The 19,108-nt window shown below is 43.2% G+C and overlaps 4 protein-coding genes across 5 annotated transcripts; 2 read left to right on the top strand and 2 right to left on the bottom strand.

Moving 5' to 3' along the window:
• Positions 1-944: 944 nt before the first annotated feature.
• LOC125020790 (histone H2B 5) lies at positions 945-1,890 on the bottom strand. Its single transcript, XM_047606294.1, has one exon. The coding sequence runs from the start codon at positions 1,733-1,735 to the stop codon at positions 1,355-1,357; it is 381 nt and encodes a 126-aa protein (XP_047462250.1). The 5' UTR covers positions 1,736-1,890; the 3' UTR covers positions 945-1,354.
• Positions 1,891-1,939: 49 nt separating this feature from the next.
• On the top strand, positions 1,940-2,877 carry LOC125020789 (histone H2A). The gene has a single exon (XM_047606293.1). The coding sequence runs from the start codon at positions 2,084-2,086 to the stop codon at positions 2,468-2,470; it is 387 nt and encodes a 128-aa protein (XP_047462249.1). The 5' UTR covers positions 1,940-2,083; the 3' UTR covers positions 2,471-2,877.
• Positions 2,878-4,485: 1,608 nt separating this feature from the next.
• Positions 4,486-9,207, bottom strand: LOC125020785 (heat shock cognate 71 kDa protein). The gene is made up of 9 exons (XM_047606289.1): positions 9,073-9,207; positions 7,406-7,612; positions 7,010-7,215; positions 6,764-6,916; positions 6,122-6,677; positions 5,818-6,020; positions 5,511-5,709; positions 5,184-5,416; positions 4,486-4,880 (listed from the first exon to the last, which is right to left on the bottom strand). The coding sequence occupies exons 2-9, from the start codon at positions 7,608-7,610 to the stop codon at positions 4,671-4,673; spliced, it is 1,965 nt and encodes a 654-aa protein (XP_047462245.1). The 5' UTR covers positions 7,611-7,612; positions 9,073-9,207; the 3' UTR covers positions 4,486-4,670.
• Positions 9,208-11,936: 2,729 nt separating this feature from the next.
• Positions 11,937-18,112, top strand: LOC125020787 (cytotoxic and regulatory T-cell molecule). Of its 2 annotated transcripts, none has more exons than XM_047606292.1 (11): positions 11,937-12,085; positions 13,531-13,671; positions 13,775-13,927; positions 14,046-14,165; positions 14,519-14,674; positions 15,014-15,232; positions 15,865-15,915; positions 16,102-16,170; positions 16,304-16,450; positions 16,619-16,705; positions 17,142-18,112. In XM_047606292.1, exons 1-11 carry the CDS (start codon positions 11,995-11,997, stop codon positions 17,315-17,317), a joined length of 1,410 nt encoding a protein of 469 aa, XP_047462248.1. In that variant the 5' UTR covers positions 11,937-11,994; the 3' UTR covers positions 17,318-18,112. The 2 variants fall into 2 exon arrangements, with proteins under 2 accessions (XP_047462248.1, XP_047462247.1); XM_047606291.1 differs by having other exon boundaries at positions 13,531-13,689.
• Positions 18,113-19,108: the final 996 nt, after the last annotated feature.

Genomic DNA, 19,108 nt, shown 5'->3' with positions numbered 1-19,108 from the left:
TGGTGTGCAGTATAAAGCATACTTGGGTTCTTGAAAGGTACATTAGAAATGTGATCTATTAGATTACAGTTTTGTCATAGCTCTAAACTCATTTGTCCATTCAAATGTTGCATTTTTAAAACAGTCCACACTCACCACATCAGAAATGCCACTCCTTTTAGAAATTCTCAGTTAATTGTGACAGCTGTCACTTTAAACAGGTTCGGTCTTAATTTCAAATTACAGTGATGAGTGCTACACACTGTGTCTGCACTGTTTACACTCATGTGCCCACAGCTGGACTAAGTGTGAATGTTCATTAACTACATTACATTAAAACCACTGACAGGAGAAGTGAATAACAATGATCATCTTATGACAATTCAACATTCTGCTGGGAAACTTTTGGACCTGGCATTTTTGTGGATGTTACTTAGACACATGCCACTCAGCTAGACCAAACCAGGAGCACCAACCCAATGACAGCAATGAAGTCTCAATACGCAATAGCAATGACACTCAATGATGGCAGCAGCCATCCCCAGCAGGATCCACACAGGCACACAGAGACGGGTTAGGAACAACAACAACAACAAAAAAAAGAAAAAAATTCACACTGTATCCAATAATATAATACTATCCCAGTGATGTTACAGTGGGAGGTTTACTGTGCATTCGACTGATACCGTATAACGTCGTATTAATATTATTAAAATTTTCAACCTAGGGAGACATTCAGGTCTGTAAATACTGAAAACTGCTTGAATCCCCGAGGGCTACGGGGCTCATTTTGAATCAGACTGATTGTTTGGTTTTGAGTGTGCACTTGCATCCCGTTTCTGTGGAAACGTCAAGTGCCATTAGGTGTCGCTCCGTTCCTACTATGAAACTACTTTCCCACCATGTTTAGTAGTCACAGTAGTAGCGGTCTTAAAATGTCATCAAATAACAGGTAGAAACAGAACTGCGCAGTAACGTAGGAAGCCAAACGTTTAATTTCACAATGCGTTTCAGCTGTACCGTCAAAACTGTACTATAACTTTATAAGGTGCATGTACACGCGTCGGTTTTAAAATGGTGCAATCAAATAAGTCCACATTTTAAGAGCACCGATTTACATTCGTTTAATGACTTGTTAAAAACGGATCTGAAATAAACATTGTGCTAAAACAAAATGGCAGGCTACAGATTCCAGTGAATCAAGACATTCAGCGTAATGCCGGGGTTCAGTTGGCATTCATTCTCTTCCAAATGCGGCAATGGTGCAAAATCACAAACGCAGTTTTGGCAAAGTAAACAGCCGACGCTGAAAGGGGGGGAGATTCAGTGTCGTCTATGTGTTGATTTGGGAACTGTTCCCCCTTTCGTGTCGCCCTTATTTGGAGCTGGTGTACTTGGTCACGGCCTTCGTCCCCTCGGATACGGCGTGTTTGGCCAGCTCGCCCGGCAGGAGCAGGCGGACGGCGGTCTGGATCTCCCTGGAGGTGATGGTGGATCGCTTGTTGTAGTGCGCCAGGCGCGACGCTTCCCCGGCGATGCGCTCGAAGATGTCGTTGACAAACGAGTTCATGATGCCCATGGCCTTGGAGGATATCCCAGTATCCGGATGCACCTGTTTTAGCACCTTGTACACATAGATGGCATAGCTTTCCTTTCGGCTCTTGCGGCGCTTTTTGTCTCCTTTCTTCTGCGTTTTGGTTACAGCCTTTTTGGATCCTTTCTTGGGCGCGGGGGCCGATTTTGCAGGATCAGGCATTTTCTCTTTCGTTCAGACGTCAGTGGGGAACAGTGAGGGGATAAAAAAAAACAACACAGCTCAGGGATACCGCCCTAGCTTCGGTGCACTATATATAACATGGCTGTGCAAATGAGTGTGTGCCGTTCCCTCTCTGAGATTGGAGCGTTGATCACCAGAGGACGGGCGCTGCTGCAGGACGCGCGGCGCCATTGGCTCGTGCGTTTCAGTTTCACTCGTCCAATCGGGGAAGCCTGTGCGGTTTATATTGCTTTACTTAGGACTACATTACGTAAAGGTCTAAGCTCGTCTATTTCACTGTGGTTTCGGTTTTTTCCCGACAGACAAGCATCCACATTTTCATCGACCATGTCTGGCAGAGGCAAAACCGGAGGCAAGGCTCGAGCCAAGGCGAAGTCCCGTTCGTCGCGGGCCGGTCTCCAGTTCCCGGTGGGTCGAGTCCACAGGCTACTGCGCAAGGGCAACTATGCGGAGCGCGTCGGTGCCGGGGCCCCTGTTTATCTGGCGGCCGTACTGGAATATCTCACCGCTGAGATCCTGGAGTTGGCCGGCAACGCGGCCAGGGACAACAAGAAGACCAGGATCATCCCCCGGCACCTCCAGCTGGCCGTGCGCAACGACGAGGAGCTAAACAAATTGCTGGGAGGTGTGACCATCGCTCAGGGAGGAGTGCTGCCCAACATCCAGGCTGTCCTCCTCCCAAAGAAGACGGAGAAACCGGCCAAGAGCAAGTAAAAAGAGACTCCTCGCAGGTCCGGCTTCAGCTGGCGCGGCTTTCCTCGGAACCAGCCTCTTATTTTATTTTTATTTTTTTCATGTTCTCTTTTTGGGGGGAATGGACAGTGTCGGTGTTGCTATGTTGCTGTTTCCACGTACATTCGCTTTTCAACGGGACTACTCATATTGGCTCTTGCTTAGTCTCCTCCGTTGCATTCTCGGCTCGTGAAAATGGAGGCGCTCTCCCAAGGCTGGGGATGATGATGGCTGCAAGAAGAAATCAGTTCTTGACATGGACCACTTCTGACTGGACGGGGGTTGTTGTGGTTTAGCAATGCAGCTTCGAAACGTGCAAATTTGTTGTTTTGTTTTCTTATGTCATACTGTTTCAATAAATGTTCTGCAGCCTTTTGGCACAATGCGAATACACTGTCTTTTTTTTTTTTTTTTTTTTTTTTTTTTTTTTTCCTTGTTGACATCCGGGGATTTTGCGGTCGGTCTTTGTGATAGAACAGACGACACACGCGTATGAATGGACTGCAGTATTTCTGGTATTTACAGTGACACTCTTGGGTGTGTGTTGTGTGTTCCTGCGTTTCACTTTAGATCTGAGCTCAAGTCCCTCTGCAGCGAAAGACACAATAGGTCGAAATGTGTCCATCAGTCACTGCCACAGCTGTGTCAGAAGCCCTGTAAAAATATGCAGGCTTCTACAATGATTAATTTCTCACTGCCATTGTCTAATGGTTTTCATATTACGTTGTGTGATTTGCACTAAAGAGAGATACTGTCTGACTGAAATGGTAAATGTGGACCTGCGTTCTATTAGTCACACACCACAAATCCCTTTGTCCTCTGTCCAGTTTGTCTCTTTATCTTTTGTTGTTGCCCACACGCTGAGCGTAGCACTCTGCCTTAGAATCTTGTTACACAATTCGCAAATCCCAGAGATGAAATTTATAGCGCAAAGACTTGGGTGATGTTTGAATTTTTCAACCCAGTGCATCACTGACTTCCTGTCTGCCGTAAGAGAGATCACACTGCCCCTGGACCTGGTGGGTATTAACACATTCACTTCACACAGCTGTGTCACATTTACAATGATTCCTTTTTACGTCGACTAATTTATCTATCTACACTTAGTGTGTATATGACAGACGGGACATTTTTGTTGTTATTGCGTAGATCAGTGCTGTTTTTGCTTTCTCTACTTTGTCAAACAACTACTCAGTCAGTAGGGGTCAGCTGTAGGAGGTTGACCTCTTGAACCGTAATTCTAACTACCACACTCCCTTATACATACATATACATGTACTGTACGTGAATCTAGGGTATATATTGTATGTTTCCAGTGCATACATATACAGCACACACACACATATACACAATCAGGCATTACATTATGACCAGAATGTTGTTATTCACGGGGGCCTTTGTGTCCGATGGGTTGAAGGGAGGGACCTCTGTGGATCAGGTTTATTCCAGTGCATCCTCACAGATACTTGATCAGTTTGGGATCTAGTGAATTTGGAGGCTAGGGCAACACCTTGTGCTGTTTTTCGTGATTTTTGATTTGTTCCTAAGCCGTTTTTGTGTGGGTAGGTGTCAGGCTGCATGCTGCTGGGGGTGGCTGCTGTCGTCAAGGAGTGTCATTGCTGTGGGGTGGGGGTGCCTGGTCTGGTGTAGGTGGGTGCTACATGTCTGAGTAACGTCCGTGTGAATGTCAGGTCCAAAAGATTCCCAGAAGAACATTGTATTGTCAAAAGACAGTGAATGTTTTTCACCTCACTTATCATTATGTCACCGGTTATGTTTTGCCTGACTGTGTGTGTGTGTGTTTGTATATTTGGTATTACATTCATGAATAACATGAGGCTGCACCAAGACTATGGACATCTGCTGTAATCCCTTGTTTCCATAATAGCATGACTAATTAACTGCTTAGAAAATCTGTATTTGTTGGTTTTTAAGATCGTTGGGCTTGTTCATAACATGAGCACAAAGCAATAAGGAACACCATCAAAGACACAACGTTAACTCGGTCATAATTTATTGTTCTGGGTTCAAACATGACATAGACACAGTGTGTTTATTGTGAGATATTCATACGTTACTTGATCGTCATGAGACGCACGTCACGTTAGGTTTCTAGGAATTAGATTACCAGGAATGTTCATGCTTTTTCATTGCTCAGGGGTATGATCCGTGGACACTGTGACTAATCCACTTCCTCGATGGTTGGTCCAGAGGATCCTCCACCAGTAGAAGTGCCACCGCTTCCAGGGAAGCCACCAGGCATCCCACCAGGCATCCCGCCGGGCATCCCACCAGGCATGCCACCAGCACTCTGGTACAGCTTAGTGATGATGGGGTTACACACCTTTTCCAGCTCCTGTTGCTGATGCTCATATTCATCCTTTTCTGCAGTCTAAAACAAAAAGAAAAAAAGAAATATTCAGTTCAGTAGATTAGGACGCTGTGCCCCTTCAAACTCAGGTCCAAATGAAATAACCATTCTCTCCTGACATGAATGAAATATCTGAGTAGCTTTACTTTTGAATTACCATCCAGTCACAGGTTGAAAACACAACTAACTCCTACTTCTGACTACATCAACATCCAATTTCCATTTATGTCTCTAAAATGTTTGTATTTACATTTGATTAACTGATGTGGATTTAACTAGGAAAAAAATATATTTGTGTCGTTTAAATTCTCCTCCAGTCCTCACCTGGTTCTTGTCGAGCCAGCTGATGACCTCGTTGCACTTGTCCAAGATCTTCTGCTTGTCCTCGTCACTGATTTTGTCGGCAAGCTTCTCATCCTCCACTGTAGACTTCATGTTGAATGCATAGGACTCCAGGCCGTTCTTGGCTGACACTTTGTCACGCTGCACATCATCTTCAGCCTTGTATTTCTCTGCTTCATGTACCATGCGTTCAATGTCCTCCTTGCTGAGGCGACCTGTCGTTAAAATTGAAAGGTTAGTATTTAATCATTCACTTTGTGTTGGAATACCACTGCAGATGATGTACTCGGGTTAAGGAATTTTTCGTACCCTTGTCATTGGTGATGGTGATCTTGTTCTCCTTGCCAGTGCTCTTATCAGCTGCAGAGACATTCATGATGCCGTTGGCATCAATATCAAATGTCACCTCAATCTGGGGAACACCACGTGGGGCAGGAGGGATGCCCGTCAGCTCAAACTTGCCCAGCAGGTTGTTGTCCTTTGTCATGGCGCGCTCACCCTCATAAACCTGTTTGTTAAACATTAATAAATTACACCTCAGTCACTCAAGCATCCCAGAAATGAAACGAATAAAGACATGTATAAAGAACTGAAACCAGTCTACTAGTGTCCCCACCTGGATGAGCACACCAGGCTGGTTGTCAGAGTAGGTGGTGAAGGTCTGGGTCTGCTTGGTAGGAATGGTGGTGTTTCGTTTGATCAGGACAGTCATGACGCCTCCGGCTGTCTCAATACCCAGGGACAGAGGGGTGACATCCAGAAGCAGCAGGTCCTGCACGTTCTCAGACTTGTCTCCGCACAGGATGGCAGCCTGCACAGCTGTAAAGGTGAAAGGTTAGACTTTGAAAAGGGCTGGACATGTGAACATCGTCCCAAATTATTTACTGATGGATATGTTTTGTGGGAAGCTAAATTTTTACCAGCTCCGTAGGCCACAGCTTCATCTGGATTGATGCTCTTGTTGAGCTCCTTTCCATTGAAGAAGTCCTGGAGCAGTTTCTGGATCTTGGGGATACGAGTGGAGCCACCAACCAGAACAATGTCATGAATTTGAGCCTTGTCCATCTTGGCGTCACGAAGCGACTTCTCAACAGGGTCCAGGGTGCCACGGAAGAGGTCAGCATTGAGCTCCTCAAAGCGAGCTCTGGTGATGGAGGTGTAGAAGTCAACTCCCTCGTACAGGGAGTCGATTTCGATGCTGGCCTGGGTGCTGGAAGACAGGGTACGCTTCGCCCTCTCACAAGCAGTGCGCAGACGACGGACAGCCCTCTTGTTGTCGCTGATGTCCTTCTTGTACTTGCGCTTGAACTCTGCGATGAAGTGATTGACCATGCGGTTGTCAAAGTCCTCCCCACCAAGATGAGTATCTCCAGCAGTGGACTTGACCTCAAAGATACCATCCTCAATGGTCAAGATGGACACATCAAAGGTACCACCACCAAGATCAAAGATGAGGACATTCCTCTCTGCCCCAACCTGGAAAACAAGACAAGAATGTTCATAGCTGTAAAGATGTGAGTGAACATAAATCATATTACATCTACTATTGACCTAAATCTCACCTTCTTGTCCAAACCATAAGCGATAGCTGCTGCAGTTGGTTCATTGATGATCCTCAGCACATTTAAGCCAGATATGGTACCGGCATCTTTTGTTGCTTGACGCTGAGAATCGTTGAAGTAGGCAGGTACTGTGATGACAGCATTTGACACCGACTGGAAAAACGACAGAAAAATAATGAAAAATAAACATGCTATCGCTATAACAATACTATGCTTGTATAACATGATGCCATTTTGTGAACTTGCCTTCCCAAGGTAGGCTTCTGCAATCTCCTTCATCTTCGTCAGTACCATGGAGGAGATCTCTTCCGGGTAGAAGGTTTTGGTTTCACCCTTGTATTCAACCTCCACTTTTGGACGTCCACTATCACTAATTACATTGAACGGCCAGTGTTTCATGTCTGACTGGACGACTGTATCCTCAAATCGTCGACCAATCAAACGTTTAGCATCTGCAATTCCCAGAGACAATTTAATAGAAAAGGTTATTTATTTTGCTGCTTGTTCCGAGTCTTCCAGTTCATTCTACATCACAACACCAATTCTTTGAATTTATTAACTCATCTGGAAGTGAAATCCAGATATCATTTTGATAAATTAATATTTCATAACCCATCTAATTTCACCGTGATGTAACATTACCGAAGACTGTGTTGGTGGGGTTCATGGCAACCTGATTCTTGGCTGCATCTCCAATCAGCCTCTCGGTGTCTGTGAAGGCCACATAGCTGGGCGTGGTCCTGTTGCCCTGGTCGTTGGCAATGATCTCCACTTTGCCATGCTGGAAGACACCCACACAGGAGTAGGTGGTTCCAAGATCGATCCCAACTGCTGCCCCTTTTGACATGGCTGTGAGAAAGTGAAAGCGTTCATAGTTAATAAGTTCCCAGCAGGGGGCAATCAAGTTGAGCGAAGTCTGTACATTTTAATAAGCAAGTGGATTAAGGGTCATCAAATTATTCGGTTTCACAGTAACAGAAGTGAGACTCATCTTTATTATGAAAACATTTTTTTTCCCCCTGAATTTTCTTCTGACCTCTGTCACATCAGTCTGGCTCCGTTTTCAGGTTTGTGTCTGCTACAGATCAGGTGTCAGTGGAGAGGAGACATCTAACACTGCGTAAACAGAGCTTGCCAAACAGTGTTTCCTGCATTGTACCCTTGGTAGTAGGCCTCGACTATTTAATGAGCGGTTAATGAGGCGGTTCTGACCCTGTTTAGTGCCTTGGCTGAACTACAGTAATGCTGCCCCTCCCATGTATCTTCCAAGAAGTTGGCTTAATGAACTCTGAACCTAATCAACAGCATGAATAACATGCATAGTCATATCCTAAGTTAATATAATACATCATGTGTTGGGTTGTAACAGTTTTGTCTCGGGCTATTATCATTATAAAACAGAGCGAAATTCAAAGTGACCGGATGGCTTTGACTTCTACTTCTCACGGTGCTGATTTTGCAATACATTAACCATCAGTCAAAAGTCCAGACTAAACAAATTCGCCATGATAGCCTCCACGCTGCTTTTGTGTCAGCTTAATTATTTAACACACAACCCAGAACATTCCCTCTGTGAAACGATGGGCCTACGTTAGCGGTATAATAAATTAATTATTGGTTTATTTGACACCGTTTCGTGGTGTCATTTTAAACGCTCAGTCGTCTACTGTAGATGTAGATCTCCTCCACTCCCCACCCAAAATAAACTCGCCTCTGTCCCCATCTCCCACTGTGTGAGATCTTCTGGCCAGGAAGCAGGCAGAATGCAGCCTACTCATCAGAAAATTGTAGTGCACCCACTAGAAAATCCATCATGTAAATGTAATATTATTGGGATTTTTATTTTACTTTATTTTTGTTTTCTTTTTTCTTTTTTTATTTATCAGGTATTACTTATGCCTCTGTTAATACACTACAGCCTCTGATGTGTTAGATTTTATAATTAAGTTAGGACTATCTGAGACCAGAGCGTTTTCTGTAGCATCATTCCCTCTTGGCACTGCTGATCCCTGAACCATCTGGCAGTGACTGAAGGATGAAGCAGCCCTCCCGCAGAAAACAGCTGATCCCGCATCTATTCGCCAAGCGGCATGGGTTGGGTAGGCTAGGATAGACACTGATCTCACGCTGCATACTTCGAAATATGCACGTCATTGTTAAAGGAAGAGAAAATGACATTTCCCGTTAAACTTGCACTTCCCTTATTTATTTATATCTACCGCAGTAATCAGGGATAGCGTCACATGCACGGGCCTACTCTGCAGTTTATCCGTCTGTGCAGAAGCCTATCGAGACATGCACTTTCCTACCTGGATTGTATGGTGCTGCGGCCCGGGCTCGATGCTGTCCAACTCTCTCCTCCACCAAATGGCCTCAGACGGGAGATGCCGGCCTCTCCGCTTCTGCACGAGATTCCCAATGGACCACGGACCAATCGGCTTGCAGCATCGAGCTTCCAGCACATTCTGTCCCAGTCCTCGTCCTGTGATTGGCTAAAACGACAACATCCTCCTCAGAAGGATTAGAGACGCAAATAACCGGAGAAGGAAACTTCTAGGGCTCGACTTCCCTCAGAGCTCAGGAGAGGATTTAGAAAGGCCCAGGTAACTGCAGTAAGCAAACAAAACCGAAAAATAAGCAGAAAAAACAACAACAATAACAACAAAATGCATTTAATAAATGGCAAATGGCTGCTTCAATTCATTATAATATTAAGCATATACACTCAAATGACATAATTAGGTCTTATACTTACAGCTTTTAGTTGTGTAGTATATCTGTAATATCTAGTTTTCCAAAACACAGCAATGTTTTATCTGAAGTCACATAAGGTTGTACATCCTATACTTTGTATTAAATATCATAATACTTCTTCATTATGGGGCTTTACATCAACACTACAATGCTATTTATTGTCTGTGTCGTTTAAATGAGTCTCAGCCACTTGCTAACCTTAATCTATCACCCAAATCAAACTGCTGCACTAGCATCATCAATAACATGTTGCAGTCCTGTTAATCTCACTTTTATAGAACATGGAGTAATCACAGTGGCTGCTACAAAGACAAACCCATAGCATTTTTACCACTTTCTACAATTTAGCACACTGAACTAAAAACCGAAGGAATAACACATATGGAATTATTTTGTTAGGAAAGAAGCGTAGCTCTATAGTAAATGTTCACCAGTTATGCCTGTCATCTGAACAGGTGACCACAGGCCTGGGAGACTGAGGGTTTGAGGGTTCTGCGCAGTATCTTAGCTATTCCTAGGACTGCGTTACTCTGGACTGAGTTCCTGGGATCTGTTGGAGCCACTCTCCCAGATGGGGGGTCGCTGCCCCAAGTGCTCCTACTACCACAGGGACCACACTCGCCTCAACCTTCCACATCTGTTCCAGCTGCTCTTTCAACCCTTGGTACTTCTCAACCTTTTCATGTTCCTTCTTTCTTCACCACCGCCCTCTTCGGCCAGGACCTGTTTGTCAGTCTGGAAGCTGAAGTCCCACAGAGCCTTGGCCCTGTTGTACTCAACCATTGAGAGTCCTCATTGGGACTTGGGTACAGATGTTCCTGTATGGTCGCTGTCTGTGTGGGTGTGGTGGCCAAGTGATAAGGTGTTGGTCTTGTAAAGAAAGAAAGATCATGGGTTCGATCCCCCATCCACATCTTCAACCTTATTTAGCGAGGAGTGGTGGCTAGAGGTGCGCAGCACGGCAGCAGAGCAAGATAAACTGCAGAAGAAAGCCGTACTGGTGGGCGTATGACCTTATATGGTGGCGCATACGAAGATTTTGTCGCTGTGGTTGGTACAAAAAACATACAGTGATTCAGTACGACACAAGAAGACACACATCTAAATTTCAAAATGAACTTTTTGCAAAGGAAATGTGGCATTTTGGTGTGGTGAGTGTGGACTGTTTTAAAAATGTAAAAGGTAGAACAGCAGTGGTGAGAGCGCATCTCCTTGGTATATGCCACGCTTGGTGTTGATTTGGGTGATTTGAGTTGGCCTCCAGGGTCGTCTTCCACATTCCCATCAAGTTCTGGATGAAGGCCCATAGGTTGCTGTTAATCTTATACAATTCCAGACATTCCAGTATCTATGTGTGTGGCACCGAACCGTGGACTTTCTTGTAGTCAATGCCAGTGATGCTCAGGTTGGTCTGTCTGTTCTTTCAGTCTCGGGCGACTGCTCTATTGACCAGTAGCTGGTGCTTGGGTCCTCTGGTGTTACTACTAAGTAACTTCTAAGCCCCACTCATGTATTGAGCCACATGCTTACACATCTTAGCCGCATTGGTGCATGACAGGGCTTTATTACATGTGTATATATATCTATATCTATCTATCAGTCAAACGGAACACAATTAAAATGCGTGGTCTTTCCCAGTGAGAATACAAATAGTGATGATCCTGGGGGACTTCCAGAGACTAACTAATGACACTGATGAGACTGAGAAGTCTGGGGAGACTGACTGATTTTAGCCATTACCAGAGACCACTCTTATGTAGCCGAGGAAGATAAACCGCAGAAGAAGGCTCTAGCGGTGGGTGTATGACCTTATATGGTGACGCATACGAAGATTGTATCGCTGTGGTTCGTACAAAAAACATACAGTGATGTTAGTATGACACAAGACAAACAACGATAAAGACAATACATCAAACAACACGCGCACACATCTAAATTTCAAAATGAACTTTTTGAAAAGGAAACGTGGCATTTTGGTGTGGTGAGTGTGGACTGTTTTAAAAATGTAACACTTGAATGGATAAATGAGTGCTTTGATATGTTCCACCCACCTAGATCAGACCAGGCGCCACCAACAAACAGCAATGACACTCCTTGATGGCAGCAGGCTGCAGTCTGACACAGACACACAAAAACAGACCCAAAGACCCCCCACTAACAACATTCGCTTGTTAGAAACCACAGGACACCCTCAGAAGACTCATGCCCATTCTCTGATGAGTCAGTTCTGGAGGCACAAGGGAGACCACCACAATATTAGGCAAGTGGTCCTAATGTTGTGCCTGATCGGTGTTTAAATTCTAGTACAGTATAACTACATAAATAAAGATGATGTCTGAATACTGAACTATTAACCTTGTATTTTCTTTTTACAATAGATATCACATGAGAATCGTTGAAACTAAAAGTCTAGGGAAACCACAGAGCAGTGATGTCATGGAAGGTCCCTCAGTGGAGTACATAAAGACAGTAGAGTGATGAGGAAATGCAACAGATTCAAAACGCGAGCGTCTGCGACAGAGATGGAAGGGAAGCTGCTGTTTATCGTCTTCATACAACTCATGCAAGGTAAGTTGTTTTCTTTCGATACTGACTGACTGTATGTTGTGCAAAACAGACAATGCTACATGAAGCAGTGTTTCAGTCGTATCATTAAAGATACACTAGTGTTGAATTTGTGGTCGTACGACATAACGGTCACAGTGCTTGTCTCTCAGTGATAGTGTGTGATATGTTAGATTTTGCTGATTGACGATACAGGTGGAAATACAAACACTGAAGCTTTTGTCAAATCAAACCATTTCCTTTGTCATTGAAGGGCTTTGTAGTCAGATCATTTTGAGGCTTTAGATGTAAGTGACATGTGTGGAAACGTTCCGCTGAACCAGACTTGACTGTCTGAAAATCTTCACAGACAGTTTGAGTCTTTATCACAAAATCACAGTTATGTGGCGCAGATAATATCCCCACATTAAACAATACGCTCGCGTATGTGCGAGAAAAAAAGAAACTGACAAATGACACTGCCTTTAGTTTTTATTATTCACTACTTTTATACAAATAGTGATGGATGAATATACTGAATATGCATTTATATATGTATTCACATGTTATATATACATGTTCAGAAGTATGTCTACAGTAAATGGGAATAAATTGCTTTTGGGTGGCGTGCACCACCAACCACGCATGTTGCACTGCATATGCATACATGTTCTTGCTTGAGACCATTTACTGTGTAAATCCCTTAACCTGGTGTACTGGGATGCATGTATTCTAGCATATATTACTTTCCCACTTATTGTTGCATATAAAATCTTGAGTCCAAACAACTAAAGTCTAAAGAAGACGCGTTGCTATATCATGAATACATAAATAGCCAGCAGCATGCTTGTTTCCTGTGTTCTTTTTTTAATGCATGTGCCTCAGCTCAGTGAAAGTAATGAGATCTATCATGAGTCCAAAAAAACTCTTGATGACCTCGAGCCCACCACTGTCTGGGCTGGCTTGTGCCCCCACTAATGTGCTTTCCAAACACCTCATAATTCACACCCCACAGGAAAAGAAAGCACCTAAAGCCCCCGTATACAACCGACCGCAAGTGCATATTTTGCTTCACACCGCGCTGCTTTCTCTTTCACCCTGGACTCACTACATTACTTCCTGCCACAACAGGAGCATTAGATGTGTAGAAGGGGGGCTGCTTGTTTCGCAACACCTACATTACACACACACACGTACAGTGGAAGGCCAGTGGAAAGGAAAGGAATATATGAGTCAGACTGTGAGAAAGTTTTAGCTTCGGACACCTCTCTATGGGTGGGTGACATAATTCCACTGCTGTTGACTCTTTAATTCCAACAGGTGCGTGCTTATTTGTTTCTGAACAACAGAGTGGAGGATAGGTGTGAAAATATTACACCTATCCTCCAACTGTGTCATGTGAGGACAGTGTATTTTTATAGCGAGCTTCTAGGTAAATTAAAATTTCTGTTCTGTTTATTCCTTTGCAGTTTCACTTGCAGTATGGCAGCGTGTGACTGTGATGAAAGGTCACACACTCCACTTAAAGTGTCCACTCTCCAGTGCTAACAAGGCACACGTGGACTGGAAGACCCCCGAAGGTTACACTATGTTCTTCAACAACAAACAAGGTGAAGATGACATCTCTTGTACGTCAAGTCCCACCAACACACGCAGAAGCTGGCTGGCCGATGTGAATGAAAAATACTAAACATCTCTTCTCTCCATTTCTAGCATTAAAGGACAAACGCTACAGCATCAACAAACTGACTGAATCCGAATTTTCCATCAGTATTTCCAATGTCACTTTTAAAGATGGAGGCAATTACACATGCTCTGAATATAAGCAAAACGTCGAAGAGAAGACAGTGGAGGTGACGGTGTTAGGTGAGTCTAGTGTAGCACCCCTATTGTTACTACCAAAGGTTTGTCTCAACCATTGTATTATTGTTTCAATGAGCATTTTCTAACAAAACCGTGATACCGTTTATTTTTTCTTTTAAAGAACGTCCCAAATTGTCAGTGACGAAGCACAATGGAAAGACGGTGGTAAAATGCACCGGTGAGGCGAACCACTTTCCTCCCCAACTCTCCTGGAAGTTTGATCAGGACCCTGAATTTCTTGGTGAGTTATTTACACACCAATAACATCTCATCATTAAGCTCATTTAAGTCTGCGTAGCCTCACATACGCAGAAGAGAATTTGCATTTTTGTAGGCGTATCAAAATTAAACTCTCCAACCACAGAGTGGGCTTATTTCCCTGACACTACCAAATATAGTTGCTTGCTCATGTAAGTGGGCAGGGTGACAACAGACATGACATTTAAATGTTATTTTAATTGCGTTATAATGAGGGGGCTTACTCTTCCCGCCATTCTTCCTTCAGACACGTGTTTTCTTGCTTTGTTGACTAATGTAATGAAATGCAGGTGCTGCTCAGCAGTGGACACTAATCACATCTGTCCCATTCCACAGCTGATATCCAAGTCCATCATGAAAGAAAAAAATACACCTCAATTGGGATGCTGCATGTTTTTCCGGTGAAGGACAGAATCACGGTGAAATGCCTCCTTCGCCACCCAGCACTCCACTCACAGCCTCTGTTTATGTTCGTGTACGTTGGACGAAAAAGTGAGCACGTTTTATTTAACCTCAAACGCAGTTGTCTGTCTTTGTCTGCGTCTCTTTTCAAGTATCTCTCAAGTACTTCTGCATACATTTGAGGAACAGCGACAGTCGAGTTTCGTCACGGAGCGGGGAAAGCACTGAAAAAAGTTATTTTTTTCTCACTTGCTGCTCCATGTCACTGACCAGCATGAAAGCCCCGTGTGATTTCCTCTTTCTGTTAGTTGTAAATATTCTAGGTTCCCGTATTCGAATTGCGGAATGTTTGAATGTCAGCATGAATGTCCACTGTGATTTTCATTGGAATTGGATTTAACGATGACATAAATCCCCTTACTGTCACAGCAAAAACGCCCAGCCTCACAACTACGACCAGTCCGCTCTCAGCTCAGACTCAAGGGTCAACAGGGACGCCGGGGTCCACACCCGTCGGACGTGACAGCACACCAGTGTATTCCACGACTGGAATTGACATGAATGGGACATCATCAGAGAGCTCAGCTGTTAACAGCAGTGATTCAACGAGTGTTAGTGCACCCACCAGCATTCCTCTGAACACTAGTGGTGAGTAAATCTGGTTTAATTAAGAGCCTCAAAAAGTAAAAAAAATTGCAAATCAAAGTCTACATAAGTAGGATGCAAGGATGCATGCCTACACTGTAAATGATGATGCTGGATAAACGTGCCTCACTGCATTTAACCTTTCCCTCCATTGCTGCTCAGTGTTACACTGTACATGTCTAGTATAGTGCATTTACAACTAACTTAGCACTTGTGGGTTGGAAACTACAGATACACGTTTTCACAACTCTGTCTTAACCACGGCTTGTGTTGCCACTGGGCCTGTTTCCTGTGATGGAGATCTCAGTGTATAATGTGAAACTCTGTCATGTCAGATGTATTCAGAAATTCTGAAGATAATGGAACACGGTTCAGCGTTAAGTTTTCTGTTCCGCGGTGTGCGCGACACGTCCTCAATGTGGTCAAAGATTTTCACTTCTCGCATAGGTGCATCAAAGAAAATAAATTAACAAGTTAAAATACACCCACACCGGCAACATTCAGTAATTAGTCTGTGTTTCCTCCTCTCCCCCTCTTAAAAAGAATTCATTCTTTTTATCTGGAGCTTTATTTAAAAAAACAAAAACAAAAAAAAGGATTTTTTTTTAATTACTCTGCAATCACTGTGTTTCCAGATTCAACCACAACGAGCAACAACACCATCGACGGCGCAAACAGCACAACAGGTATGATATGAGTTGAAGGAGTATTTTAAGAATTCTGGGTGGAAAACATGACATGTGTCTGTATGGTGTCATCTAGTGGTCATTCAGAACAACTACAGTTGAGACAGGGTTAGGGTTCAAATAAAAAAACTATTTAAATGATTCTACATTAATCACTGTATCTTCTTTTTCCGTTGTTCCTTAAAGACCGGTGGTCTATATCCAAGACAACAGAGGACATCTTCAGTGATAATAGTACAGAGGGAAACAGAACAGGTAACGTTGACACAATTTTACCTGCACTGTACTGTGTCACCAAGGTTAAGACTGACACACATTTGCTCTGCGGTGAAAGTGATAATTGCTAAACTGTGTTAGTAATAATATTTGTGATTCTGTCTATTTCCAGGGAGCCTTGACCTAAATAAGCACACAGGAACTAAAGGAAGTTCGGGCTTATTGGTCTTCCTGGTGACATTCCTGATTTTCTGTCTTCTCATCGTGGTCATTTTTTTCGCCATCAAGCTGAAGAGAGCGCACATGGCCTGGAAGAAAGGTAAGCCAACCCCGTTTCTATTTTAAACAAAAACCTATCTATCTGCACACACCAGCAGCATCAGATTCAGACAGATGTTAGTTCCAACTTTAGCTGAGGCCCCTGTGTTTAAAATGAATTTACATGTTGTGTTATACTTAAAGTATTTGACAGTTTTTATTGTTACAGAGAATGAAGACTCCAATCCATCGGAGGAGAGCAGTAAATCTAAATCAAGCCAGGAGGACAAGAAATCCCAAGGACAAAGGAGAAGAGGTACACACAGCAGATTGTTGCAGAAATCATTTTTCTTCTTAACATAATCCTTCCTGGTCCCGTGACCTGACCTATGAATTAGTACATGGATCGATCCTTTACAGTCAATATGTGTTTAAAAGTATTACTACTGTTCACTCACTGTTGCAGCCTTTATTTACTAAAGGAATATTGTTTTGACTTGCCAACCGGAAAAAATGTTTCCAAATTTGCATATAAGGAAGCTGAGTTAAGGAAACAGTCAAGATGTCATATTCATTTCATTAGTACTAATTAAAAATAGTAAAGACGTCCCACCGGGTTTCAGCATGTGCTGTTGTTTCCACTTTCACAGCGTAATGGTCTATTTCAAAGTCCACCTTCATTTAGAGTCACCCCCCCTTTTTTTTTTTTTGCAATGAAACACTGACAGCGAAATTCTTTCCCTCTGTCACAGGAGTCTTCAACACAGCATTCACACAGTATGTGGTCGAAGAACCAACGGTGATAACTTCCGTGGTGAACACAGCTGCAATGACAGCGGCAAACAACGTAAAAAAAGAGCAGACCCCTCAACCTCAAATGGCGGCACAAACATCCGTCAAATGTGACATGAAGGAGACATCTCTCTAAGAGTCTAAAAAAGCGCCTTAATGAGCAGATGTTCACAGATGGGCTTTTTTTTTTTTTTTACTTCACTTTTAGGAGTGTGAAATATTACACCAAACTGATAAAAAAATGTACCACACACTTCCCTTGGCTCTGAGCCTCAGTTGTTTAGAGTCTTGGATCCTGTTAGATGTTGGAAACATTTTGAGATTTTGCACTATGTTGACTTTTTTATTTTTTTTATTTTTAATTGCATATTTTTTCAACATTTGTGAGCTGCACGTGCATGACACCAAGCAGCTCTATTGCATCTCAAAAAGCCGTTGAAGGGAACGTTACCCACCATTGCTCCGCCACCACCGCCTGTTTCTAACCTACTTTCTGCAACACCAGTGGAAATGGTGATTCGCAGACCAGAGCTGAAGATACCACCTGGATGAGAAGTGAAACAACTTCAAGAAAACTCAAACAAGTCCAGGTCCCTTTGTTTTAGCTTTGTTGTGGATGTAACCATGACCTGGATGACAAAGAACTTTCACAGACCAGTTTTCAACTGTCTACAGTACATGGGCAGTTTCGGAAACATTCTGCTCACTGCTGCTTATCTGCTACCAACAAGTTTTTACATTGCACTGTGGCCACATGATTGGCTAGCTGTATAATGGTTTGAATGAGCTGACATACTAATGATGTGCTTGAAGAGTCTTACGTTTACATGGAACATTATGTGATAGCACATTGCTTGTAACTTACTGTACAGTATGAATTCTGTATTAATGTATATATAATTTTGTACAAGAATAAATTATATTTTGCTACAACATACTGTGTGTGAACCTGGATTGCAGTAACAGAAATATGTTTTATGCATCATTTGTATCTTTTTTTTTATATAAAAATGGTAGCAACTACCAGTATCAGAAAAGTAGTGCAGATGCTGCTTGGGTTTGATCATCAGCATGTGCTCTACCTTCTTCTATCACCACACAAAAACACTGTTGGTGCTGTGAATTGAAACAAATGGTAAATATGACTACTGAGGAAAATGAGTGATCACGCCCTGTTTAAAATGTTTACTGAAATACATTTTAAGTGTGCTTCTGGAAAACCCACATAGGATCTATGACTGTTTAGTTCTAACTTCACTCTGCCTATTTTCTCGTCTGGTTCTTCTTGCTCTCGTACAATATCTGTCCCCTCTCTCTCCATCCTCCCCATTCCTTCTTCGCACAAACAATCACACATACAACATCTGTTACCTTCTTGACTGCGGTCCGCAGAGTAAGTGGTCAGAATCTAGCTCTAACATCAATCTGCCAAAACATCAAAACCACTTACCTAAAATTATGTAGGCCTCATGACTAAGAAACAGTTGTGACTCATCATTGAATGAGTCATATCTGAGGGTGTCTCGTAGTGTCTTACAACAGAATGTTCCTGGGGGGGGGGGGCTTTGGGTGCTGTGGGTTGAGGAGAGGGTCCTCTGTGTATGTGTGTGTGTGTGTGTGTGGGGGGGGGGTAGGTATCACTGTTAAGTCATTCTGGGCATGTAATTATGTAACTGGAATCCCAGGCATGTCAACAGCTGATATGTTGTGGCCTATAGTCAGCATGCCCGCCTGCCCTCATGTGTGCCCATCACGCATCGTGCAATATCCACGTGTATCTTTCTGGCCTTTTACTTACTAAAGGGCAACATGTGTTTTTTAACCCGCACCACTGATTTAAAAGAACATGATTTATCTCATTGAATTGAATTCATTCTTATCCTTAAGGTGTATGTTGATGCACCAGAGTTCACATAAATGTAAAGTA

Source organism: Mugil cephalus, chromosome 15 (assembly GCF_022458985.1).
Source record: "Mugil cephalus isolate CIBA_MC_2020 chromosome 15, CIBA_Mcephalus_1.1, whole genome shotgun sequence".
NCBI lineage: Eukaryota > Metazoa > Chordata > Actinopteri > Mugiliformes > Mugilidae > Mugil > Mugil cephalus.
This window is presented reverse-complemented; position numbering and strand designations above follow the sequence as displayed.